The sequence below is a fragment of the Rhynchophorus ferrugineus genome, unplaced genomic scaffold (genome assembly GCF_030347505.1).
Source record: "Rhynchophorus ferrugineus isolate W39M unplaced genomic scaffold, kcgeb_rfMv2 rfM4, whole genome shotgun sequence".
Classification (NCBI taxonomy): Eukaryota; Metazoa; Arthropoda; class Insecta; order Coleoptera; family Curculionidae; genus Rhynchophorus; species Rhynchophorus ferrugineus.
The window spans coordinates 28,242,144-28,254,973 of record NW_027472583.1 but is presented as its reverse complement, the minus strand read 5'-3'; the positions used below and the strand labels follow the sequence as shown (position 1 = coordinate 28,254,973).

The following is a 12,830-nucleotide window of genomic DNA, read 5'->3' as shown; positions in this document are numbered from 1 at the left end:
GACGTTCAATTTATTCATTATACTGATTTCGATGGCTGGTGAACTAATAATAGCTTTTTTTATGTAATATTATTCATATTATGCAATTTATTCATTATAGTCATTATGGCGTGAATAATTAATTTTATATATACTGTATACTAAGCAAGATAAAATTATTTACCTCTATTTGAAACATTTAAGATATGCGCGTAAATACACCTACATGTATAAATGCATAAGTAGTAATTGAGCTAAATTTATATTGTCGGAGTCAATTGTAGTTCGAAAATAGTAAGGTATTTGGAATACATCTCAAATGGGTTATAAATTTATTTGCCGTCCTTTACAAAGTAATTCTATACCTACCTTTTTCCTGTTTTAAAAAGGATTGTTGAGTTGAATAATCTTTTCAAATGACGATATCTTTAAAGCCTCTTTTTGGCCCTGGAAATCGCCAAAATCCAAAGGAACTCTGCTTCATTAGCAATGTCTTTCAGCTTTAATCCATGTGATATCCAATTTATCATTAAAATGATCATTTTATTAACAGTTAACGATTCTATATGCACTAAGTTTAGCTCTGTGGTGGAAATTCGACCTCAAATTATTAAGTTATCAGGTTTCTCTTATAACAGAGTGAAGGGAATAATTTTAAAATGATATGTTACTAAAACTTTTTTCACAGTATTATCAATATAAGATGAGAAATGTATTTGATATATAACATTAACTAAAATAATGAATATTTGTGTATTAAAACATATTAATTATCTCAAGAACTAACAAGTCAATTGAAAAGTCCCCGGCCAGACACATAGATGGCGCTACTAGAATTAAATCCATGTTTTTTAGTTAGCCCTAACCCTCAAAAGATGCGTCTATAAATTTGGCAGCTGCCGGATCATTAGTTTGTGAATTTAATAGTATTTTGAGTGAAGCAATTTTTGTTATTGTGAAAAAAATTGATAAAAAGGAATTTCGCGTGTTAATAAAATTGCTTTTTGAAAAGAAAAAATACAGTTGAAACAGAAACTTGGCTTGATGCTGAGTTTTCGGACACTGCCCCAGGAAAATCAACCACCAAGGTTTAGTATGCTAAGTTTCGACGTGGTGAAATGAGCACCGAAGACGGTGAACGCAGTGGACGCCCAAAAGAGGTTGTTACTGACGAAAACATTAAAATAATCCACAAAATGATTTTGAATGACCGTAAATTGAAATTGAATGAAATAGCAGACACTCTAAAGATATCAACTGAACGTGTACATAATATCATTTACGAATATTTGGGTATGAGAAAGCTCTGTGCAAAGTGGGTGCCCCGCGGGCTCACATTTGACCAAACACAACGACAAGTTGATGATTCGGAGCAGTGTTTGAGGATGATCAATTGTAATAAACCCGAGTTTTTGTGCCGATATGTGATAATGGTTGATACATGGCTCCATCATTTCTCTCCGAAGTCCAATCGACAGTCATCTATGTGGACTGCATACGATGAAACCGCTCCAAAGCGTGGGAAAACGCAACAGTCGGTCGGCAAGGTTAGTGCGTCTGTATTTTGGGAGGCGCATGGAATATTTTTCATTGACTACCTTGAAGAAGGAAGGACCATCAACAGCGACTCTTACATAGCGGTATTGAACCGTTTGAAGGACTAAATCGCCGAAAAACGGCCGCATTTGAGAAAAAAAAAACAAAGTGCTGCTTCACCAAGACAATGCACCGTGTCACAAGTCATTGAAAACGATGGCAAAAAGCCATGAATTGGGCTGCGAATTACTTCGTCATCCACCGTATTCTCCATATCTGGCCCCCAGCGACTATTTACTGTTCTCAGATCTCAAAAGAATGCTCGCTGGAAAGAAATTTTCGTCGAATGAAGAGGTGACCAACAAAACTGGGCCCTATTTTGAAGCAAAGGACAAATCGTACTACAAAAGTGGCATCGAGAAGTTGGGGGTCACTATAATTAGTGTATCACCCGTGTGTTTTACTATGGTAGGCCGGGGACTTTTCAATTGACCTGTTAGTTTTACTCTTAGCACAATAACCCACAAACTTGTCAGTAAAATATCATGAAATTTTAACAGCTTTCTTTTAAAGGTTAATGCTAATTGAAAAAGTGGTGAATACAATAAAACTCACGCTATCTATGTATTAGGTCCGCGACTTTTCAGCCCATGTAAGGCGGCTATGAATTGTATTTTGTATAATATTTTTATTGTTTTGTTTAAAATATCTTGAAAAATCTGTTAAAATTAAGTCATATTCCTATTCGTTTTAATGTGTGGGACATGAATTTCTAAAAATTAATCATGATTCATAATATATATCTTATCGTTGATGCGATTAATATAACACGGATGAAATCATTTCAAAGTACATAGTCAAATAAAAATATTACTAAAAGTCAAGATTTAGGAGACTATACGTAGCAGCTTTCCACGGATGTTCTGGTAATTTACAAATATTAATGTATGTTAGATCAAGTTGGGTGGGATCGGTTTCCTTTCAGGCCAGCATCGTTTCGTGGGTATTCCACACATACATATCTTTTACAATAGCCTTGATTGTCAAATATGCCCTCCATTGTCTGATACTTCGTTACAAGATTAGTCGTCCTTTAACGACCTGCTCCCTTATTCCGTTCAGTGAATGGACTTATTGTGAGTGGAGATTAGTTACAATTTGGGGAACAATTTAACAGAAATATTGCCTGTTGAGAGAATATACAACTTTAATCAGCCTCCTTAAGAACGTCCCGCTCACGTCTTTTGTTGTTTACGCAAAGGGATGAAGCCACCGTCTTTGCTGTACCCGGCTATTCGAGTGGAATTAGTTCTATACGGTTCGCCGAGATTCTTATTTGTTTTTCAGGTTAATCTTGAGATCTTTGATTTGTTGTCGACTAAATATGATGTCTAGTGTTGTAATTAAGTGTTGTTTATTTTCTCACAAGGTTACTGGGTTATCGATAGTTTTCTTTAGGAATTTTATTGTTTTTCGATTAAATTTTTCGTCCGAAGTCCTTACGTTGTGAAGGTCAATAGCATGTTCTTTTGCTAGAATAGGGTCACCGATTCCTACTTCTAAATGAAGGGGACTTGTTCAATGAAAGCTGTCACTATTTTTTTTTGTTTGTATTATCGTTTGTTTCTGTAATTTTGAACATAAAGATATTTATTACTTATTAGTATTTGTTCACATCAAAAGGTATTTATTCATCATCATTTATTCATCATCATTTATTCATCAAAAGGTATTTATTGAGAAAAATTGGCACAATATTTATTAACCACTATATTTTCCAAAATTTTTTACTACTTTCTAATCTTTCTGACAATATGGCCATACTGCTTCGAAAGAACGAATTTTATAGAATATGTTGCCACCTATAGTATTATAAGTTTACTACAGATAATCTCGAAAGGTTTTGCGAAGTCATACATAAAGAGGCTTAATAATATAATATAAAAAGGAAAGATTATTCCAGAACATTAATACCTACCTAAACCTATTTATCCATTTATATTATTATTTTAACTACTACCAACTGGCCACTTTGAAGTCGGTACGAGCAACAAATTAGATTTGTTTTGTTCGTAATTTAATTTTGTATATATGTCACAAAATTATATTATTATTTTTGTATTGTTTGGGCTGGGCACCGACTTCAAACTGATCTGGTAGTAGTTAAAATAATATTGTAAATAGATAAATATGTTTAGGTAGATATTAATCTAAATTGTGTATATAATAGAATATAAAGTGGTAGATAGGTTAAATAAGGTTTTTGTTTATTTTTATTTAGTTATTACAACGATTATAATGTACATATTTTGTTTTGAAACGTTCTTTTTTTGTGTTAAAAATCTAAGTTTGATTATTTTTTACCTTTTACTGAGTTCCTTATTTATTTTTTGAAGTCGGTTCAATTTTTTTGTTAAAAATATTTTATTTTTATCATTTTAGTGTTATATATTTACTCAATAAATTACGCAGTTGTTTTATTAAGTATTACAATAAGTAGGCCAATAGTATAAAGAAATAATAATTGAGAATAAGGAACGCTTCAGGTCCGGGGTCCGCTAACTAGCCTAAGAGATTTGAGAAATGTTCTAAGCAAACTAGAACAACAACAGAAAGTTGTTATCCCCGCCGGAAATCAAACCCACGACCTCCGCCTGTGAGCTGAACGCTCTAACCGTTACACTCTAGAAACAGTTGCCTACAATTTGTCTACGTACATCCACACTGTACGATTTCCAGTTTTCCGTTACATGAGTTCAGCAATAACATTATACACAAATATCTGAATATTTTAGATAAAAAAATATGTGAAAATATGTACGTGGCGTGAAATTTGAGGGTTCCCTCTGCTTCCCCCCTACCTCCAATAGATCCTGACTTGGTTCGAAATGGACCACCTCGGAAATGCACTCTTTCGAATAAAAAAAGAATTTGGAAAATCGGTCAATAACTGACGGAGAAATCGGCGAGCATACATTAAAAAAAAATATACAGTCGAAAACAGAACCTCCTCCTTTTTTGCAGTCGGTTAAAAATACTTCACACACTGAATTGCTTTGAACAATATTTTTTTATAGCGGAATTCATCTGTTTCTATGTATATAAGGATAGTTTGATGATAATAAAGTTTCCTTTGTGATGGCAAACACGCAAATTTATAATATTTAATAAATATCATTTAAAATTAATTGGCATATCTAATAATTACAGTTATTTTATTTTTTATTTGGTTTTTTTTGCCATCTTCTTCCACAACAACTTGTTTTCATCTAATTAATCAAACATATCTTTCATATAACTTCTATTGGAATGCGTATATTGTTTCTTCGGTGTTATGTTGTTTGTTTTTGTATTGCCTGTTATCTCGACTTTAACACTACTATCGCGCGTTCAACAATTCGCAATAATTTCACGAAACGGAAATATGGAAAATACGGATATATAGTTGTCATTTTATTTTATATTTCAGTATAATTCCGATATTTTTCAATCCAACTATTAGTGGTTTTTTGACAAGTCCTGTAGTTTGGTGGACATTATTTTTTAAGAATTTTATGACATGTGAGGATAACCAGAAGGGAGCTAAATCTGGAGCATAAAATGGCTGTTTAAATTGGTCAAATTTATTGACCTTAACGATATTTTTGTCCTCTTGATGAACCTCCTTTTTTATGTTATAGGAACAGTTATCTATTTTTACAAATGTTGGAATTCAATTTATCTAAGAGTTTATAGTAATAATTTGCGTTTATTGCTTTATCAACGTGGAGGTAATTAATGAACAAAATTTCTTTTGCATCCCAAAAAATTGGCTTCTAAAATTATTTTTCTATATTATATATTTTTGAGACGAACATTTTCCAATATGAAAGCCTGTAAACTTTGTTACAAAAACTGTTATAAATGTACGATGTTCAATATAAACCTAATAATTAATCTTAATTAAAATTAACGTGTTAAATTAAATTAAAATTAATTAATTTGGATTAAAATCACTTAATTTTAATTAAAATTAACTAATTTTAATTAATTAATTTTAATCTAAAACAAATAATGAATTAATAGGCCGAAATGAAATCTTGATTATGTTCTTGTGATAGATAATTTATTGATATGTAGTATCAAATTGATATTGTAAAGATGTAGATTTTATATTGTTGTTGATTGTGTTGGAAAATATTATAAAAACATTTCAGAAAAAATCTGTTGATCACAAAAATATATTTTCACAAATTTTGATTTGGTTTACCTTTGAGATTACGCAAACAACGTGGTGTATTTTGGACTGCTGGCATTATTATTCCAAATAAAAGTGAAAACAATGTCATGGCAAATGGACAGAGTTACTTTTTTTATTTCGTTGATTTTTTTGATACGCATTTGATATAGATTGGAAACAATACTCCTGATTTTTTAATTGTCGTTTGTTAACCATAAAAAATAAAGCCTCAGTAAAAAAACTTCCACCTTACACATTCGTATACAATCGATGCAGTTGTATGATATAACGATTGCGAAATATGTGCTAATTTTAGTAATTAAACAGAGTATCAAACCGGAAGCACATATTAAAATATTGCGAGGGACCACATAAGTTTCCAGCTTAAAATTTATGTTCTTAATATCACATTTTCACATGAATGATATCTAACAAGTTTCAAGGTTTATAATAGTTTTCTTCGCTTCAACACAAGTGTTATATAAACAATTCCCAAATTTATTGTCAGAACGATTTGTTATTCTTATTCGTTATTACATTATTACATTATTCGGGGAATTCAATGTGTTAACGATTTTATTAATTTCTGTTCTTAGTGAAACAAGACTTTATTTAACATTACAGCTTAGATATTAATATTTTTAAATAATTACATTAATAGTCATAGTTGTAAACTATTGTAACCTATTGTTTATTATTCAGTCACTGATTGGGTCTTTTTTTAGTCACAAGACAGATGACATGTGTAAACCTCAGTTTCGTCGATCGACGATCTTTCTTCATTCGACGAACATTTCTTCCTAGCGAGCATTCTTTTGAGATCTGAGAACAGGAAATAGTCGCTTGGGGCAAAATCTGGAGAATGCGGTCGACGAGGAAGCAATTCGAAGCCCAATTCATGGATTTTTTACACAGTGCATTGTATTGGTGAAGCAGCACTTTCTTTTTCTTCAAATGCAGCTGTTTTTCAGCAGTGATTTCATCCTTCAAATTATCCAATAACGTTATGTAATAGTCGCTGTTGATAGTCCTTACTTTTTCAAAATAGTCTATACGCATCCAAAATTATACCATACGCATCCCAAAATACAGACGCCATAACCTTGCCAGCCGACTGTTTTCCCACACTTTGGAGCGGGTTCATCATTCCACTCGGATGACTGTCGTTTGGTCTTCGGAGTGAAATGATGTAGTCATGTTTCATCCATTATCACATATGTGTGCAAAAACTCGGGTTTATTACACTTGATCATCTTCAAACACTGCTCCGAATCATCAACTCGACGTTGTTTTTGGTCAAAAGTTAGCCCGCGCGGCACCCACTTTGCACAGAGCTTTTTCATATCCAAATATTCGGGAATGATATGATGTGCACGTTCAGTTGATATCTTTAGAGTATCTGCTTTTTCATTCAGTTTCAATTTACAGTCATTCAAAATCATTTTGTAGATTTTTTAAATGTTGTTGTCGGTAACACCCTCTTTTGGGCGTCCACTGTGTTCACCGTCTTCGGTGCTCATTTGCCACGTCTAAACTTAGCATACCAATCCTTGGTGGTTGATTTTCATGGGGCAGTGTCCGGAAACTCGGCATCTAGTCAAGTTTTTGCTTCAACTGTATGTTTTACCTTCAAAAAGCAATATTTTCTCAACACTCGAAATTCCTTTTTATCCATTTTTTTTTCACAATAACAAAAATTGCTTCACTCAAAATGCTATAATTCACAAACTAATAATCCGGCAGCTGTTAAATTTATACACGCATCTTTTGAGGGTTATGGCTAACTGAAAAACATATGAATTTAATTTTAGTAGCGCCATCTATGTGTCAAGCCGGGGACTTTTCAGTTGACCTGTTATGTACAAAACTACTTTGGATTCTTGTAGCTAATAATTAGTTGTAATAATAATGTCATGTACTTTTTAAATAGAAAATGTGATATTTGGTTATATCGATGGATATATTTACTGATATATAACGTGTGTCTTTCTAGGTTGATGCTGAAAAAACTTATATGTCCGTCTTGAATTACCACGCCGATATATTAAAAGAATTTACAGATGTTTCGAGTGATTTAGAGAGGAATTGGACGTATCACGTTAAACCTGGTGATGGACTGTTATCTGAAAATAGTTCGAATAGTGTAAGTCTTTGTAATTATTTATTACAATAGAAATTTTGCATTCTCAATACGTCCATAGCTGGTTACCTTTATCAATCTCGTGGAAGAACGCGCGGCTCAAGCCAAACTACCTTGTCTTGATGAATCATCAGATTGTTTCATTTCCCAAAACGAGTACAGTAATATTATCGCCAGTTCGAGGAATTTTACTGAGCTGAAACTAACCTGGAGCGCTTGGCAGGATATTTTTAACACGACCTGGACCGAATCTTTCTCCGAAAACTTGCTACTAGTTAAAGAAGCGGCCACATTGAACGGTAAGGAACGGATCCAGGAAATAACCGACAATTATCTGTATAAAATGTTTACATATTTTAGAATTTGACAATGCAAAAGATTACTGGAATGCTTTGAATGACTACTCAGAAGCTTACTCGCAAGCTGAAGCTTTTTGGCAGGAGTTACAACCACTGTACAAGAAACTGCACGACTTCGTTCGAATTAGACTATTTAGATTTTATAACGTGACTAGTGATACTGAAGAAATTCCAATTTATTTACTGGGTAAGTATGTTGCATTCTTTACATTACCATCTATCTGTTTATATATTTATTTACATATGACAAATTTATTATGTGTTGGTGATACATCTTTTGAAATTATAGGTTGGTTCTTTTGAAACCTTTGTAGGGCTAAATTTAAACTTGTGGCCAAAATAAAAATGATATCTAAACAAAAGAAATTAACATCTTAATCAAATAAACATGGAGATCAAAATAAATGATAGCTAACATATATTACACAATAAATATATAAAGCTAATTCTAAGCATACCAGATCTTGTTGAGGTGGTCGGGTGACAGTTCTGAAAACGAAATGAAAATGTATTATGAATGTGTATTATTTTTATTAATTATATCTTATATTCGATATGCTTATTATAATCTTAGTTTACAAATAATTATTATAATAATAATACAATAATACAACTTTATTTATTACTACTATTCTGTTGTATTTGCATTAATAAAAATTCATACACAAGCAAGGCGAGTGCGGTATTAATACATCAATATGTATTTTCCAAATTAAAATAAAACTAATCTACTTAAGCTAAAGTTAAGAATGCACTTATACACTAAACAAGTTCGTGTGATTTGGTTTGCTTCAATCTTCTGATTTCCTGCGTATTTTCCAGTAGCTGTATTGCTTCCACGTTGCTACACGTGATTTAGTAACCTTATTTCACGTTTTAATGCGAAATATTGGATCACTTCATGTATCTATTTGATTTCGAGGTCATAGTGCAGCTTTTGTACTAGTTAGTTTGATGTATTAATGCAACCCCATATTTGCACTTCATAGGTCCAAACTGGCTTTATGATTCACTTTATGAACCAATCTCTGATTTTAGGTCATAACATGTACAGATTTGCAGCTTTTAAGTTGTATTTTCCAGTCTCGAGTCGATTTGTAGATCTTGTTGACCGCTACTTGTACTTTTTCTACAGCCTTAGACAGAGATATATCTTTTGTCATAATAACTGTGTCGTCGAAAAATGTTCCAAGTACTGTTTCTTTTGTCGTTGGGATTTCAGCAGTTTAGAGCTGATATAGGAGTGGTTCTAATACACTACCCTGTGGAATTCCAGCCGAAAGTATTGAAGTTTAAGTATTGAAAATGCCCTTTCATGCCAGACTAAATTTTATTTCGAAAAGATATTATTCCAACAGTAAACAGTAATTCCGCGGTAACAATTTGCTTGTTTTGTATATTAATCCCATAGCCATACCCTGTTAAAATCTTGTGAGACGTCCAGGAATATTGCAAGGCAGTATTTATTTTCTTCGAATGCCTTTTTAAAAAAGCGCTGCTACTCTCCACGTCCACTTGGTCGATTGTCGAGTGGTGATTTCGAAATCCAAACTGGAAATCTGGTATTTCTATAAATGGTTTAATACGTTTTAATAGCAGTTTCTCAAATAATTTTGATATTGTAGGTAGTAACGAAATAAGTAATATCCTTGTTCTGCCGGTTTGTCAGGTATGAACGTGTAATCCGCACAAAGGAGAAAGCTAAAGGCAAAAACGCTAGATACGCTGCCACCATCATTCGGGAGGAACCATTTAATGGTATTAGTGGCGTATGCTTCAAATTATTAATACATTAGTTATCTATACATTAGTTACTTCGGTGTCAGTTTCTGCTATAAAATCTGTTATCTTTGATCTAAAACTAATTTAAGAATTACGGATAAAAATAAATAAAATAAAATTAAGATAAAATAAAATACAGTAAATAGGTTAAATAGAATAGAATAGAAAACTTGAATACTTTGTGAACAAATTTACAATTGTCTCTGTTGCTGGGTACCCCCAAAGTCGACAAATACCAAAAATACAAAGAAGTGGCAATCTCGCCCAGTTAACTTCACGTTATCATTGAAACCTTTTTACTAAACACAAATGCCCCGAAAATAAAAAAACGTCTGAAATATAGAATTACGAGATTCGTTGATTCAAAATTCGAAACTATTTATGATTTTCTTGAATGGTACATGCCTTTTTCTGCTTTAAAAAAATTAATATCAAGGAAATATGAACAAAAAGACTCGCTCTTTTACCGACCTGCATGTTTTAAAATACAGAGGACATTTACACATTTTAAAACCTTAGCTGTATCATTTTTAACTTAAGGTAATAATCCAGTTCAAGAAACTATTTATATGTTTATTATTTAAAATATTGTTCCCTAATTTATCTAATTTTTTAATTTTTGTATTATATAAAATGTATTAGCTCATTGGGCACAAATCCAGGTTATCATTAGATAACAAGGTGTTGCTGTATGAGTCTATACTCAAGCTTATTTGGTCATATGGAATCCAACTATGGAGTACCGCTATGAAATCTAATATATCCATCATTCAACGGTTCCAAAATAAAGTGTTGCGTGCCATTGTTGGTGCTCCGTACTATATTTCAAATAAAGTGATACAACGCGATATTCCTCTAGAATCTATAACGAGTGTAATTCAACGTGTTTATGTGAAGTACTTCGAAAGAGTTTCAGTGCATCCCAATGTACTCGCTAATCAGCTAAATATGCGACGTGATAATGAAGTGCGTAGACTAAAACGTTTAACACCACCTGATCTGAAGCTTTATAATAAGACTAATTAATTAAGATAATATTTTATACAGAAGATCGCTTAATGAAGTGATTTTCTGCATGTTATGTAATTATAATATAGACATAAGAAATACTTATTGCCTATAGGGCAGATTGTGGAATCACAAAGAATAAAACATATATATTTATTTTGTAATAGTTTGAGCTTATTATATTGATAAAAAATTTATCATCAAGTATCATTGCGTCAGTTTGGGCTTGTGAGCAAATATACAGTCAATTATCACAGATATAATTGAAAAAGTTTACTAAGACAATAAAAAGAACAAAAAGAAAAGAATATTCTTGGACGTTTAGCATAAAGGATTCCATCCACAGAAAAGGTTAACTATATTGAACTCTAAAACTCTTAAAATTCAGTCAGGATGTTTAGATCCAAATAAGAACGGTGCATCGTAATTGAATGTGTTGTCTTCAATTATTTATTTACTCTGCACATATAGCCTATTTTATAGGTTTGATATTTTCGATATATGAGTTCCATGCGAATTCTAGGTGTGGTGCCTTTCCTATTATAACCTAACCTCACCAGATATTCGATACAATATGATGGATTGCATTTACATTGTCTCAAGTCATAATTCTTTTCCAAGGTCACAAATGTCTATGTGCTAAATGGTCTAATAAATTAGACCGCCGAACTATACAAAAATAATATTATATTTTTCCTAAACATAAAATTAAATAATTTCCTTAAACATAAATAAATATAATTGCATCGCAACACTATGTTTTTAAACTATATTTCTGTGAAAATAGCATAACTCTACAATTTTATATTAAATACGTATATTTTGTAAAACAAATAATCTACAGTTAAAAATAATCGTATTTTCAAGGAGCGAAGCTTTTTAAGCGAACAATTTGTGTGATTTCGACGATGGTATATGGCTATATCGTAACGAGGATCATCCAGAGTATACAAATATAACCTAAAAATTATCATATACCTTTCAAAAACGTTCGAGGCAAAGCGAAGAAATGGGAGGATTGTCTGGACATTTTTTGGGTCTTCTGTTTTGCTTTTTTTTAATCTCTGCTTATTGAGTTTTAACATACTGCTTATCTGGAGGATTTTTTATTTATATCCGTGAATCAGTATTTATGTTGAGGAAGGACATGTAGGTGATTCTCTAAAGAATCGGATGTGCTGAAGAAATGTTCAGAAAGATGCCCCACGTGCGCTCCTACCCAAAACCTAAGGATAATCTGATATGGAGAGATAGTCAACAAATGTGGCTCCAATCCGGAAGCTAATACTTCAATATGTAAATTTACTCATTTTTCTGTCAGAAACAAACAGAAAACCAGAAAGTCAAAAAAAAAAGAATTGTATTGACCGTGAAACAAAAGCGTCGAAATGTAACTAGAACGTAAAAAGTATTTCCCAAAATAGATACGATCCAGTTTTTCGGCACCTAGTCCAAATAATCCGAGATATATATAAGTAGGCCACGCAAACAAACGACATACACACATACGTACAATTTACACGGATGGTTGTTGTGTCAGTCCCGTAAGATGAAGCCCGAAATTTCATTGTTTTCTACGATAAAAATAAAAGTAAATAGAGGAGAGGAAGAATTGGTGTGCCGGCAAATATAGGTCACGATTAAATAAAAAGCAACCGGCTTTTGTTTTGACGTTTGACCTTATAGTAGCTGTTTTAGGAGGGAAAACATGCCGATATTTGACAGTCCGCCGTCGGCATAAATTGCATTACTACTATAGGCTATATTATTGCGTTATGAAAATTCTCAGATATTTTTGAGGAACAAA

The 12,830-nt window shown here is 32.3% G+C and overlaps 1 protein-coding gene across 2 annotated transcripts in view; it reads left to right on the top strand.

Moving 5' to 3' along the window:
• Nucleotides 1-12,830, top strand: part of LOC143194776 (angiotensin-converting enzyme) — a 38,003-nt gene that overhangs the window by 4,491 nt on the left and 20,682 nt on the right. For both annotated transcript variants that reach the window (XM_076401468.1, XM_076401469.1), the window contains 3 exons: nt 7,728-7,877; nt 7,936-8,173; nt 8,235-8,420. In XM_076401468.1, coding sequence (XP_076257583.1) covers nt 7,728-7,877; nt 7,936-8,173; nt 8,235-8,420 — 574 coding nt within the window. The remainder of the gene's footprint in view (nt 1-7,727; nt 7,878-7,935; nt 8,174-8,234; nt 8,421-12,830) is intronic.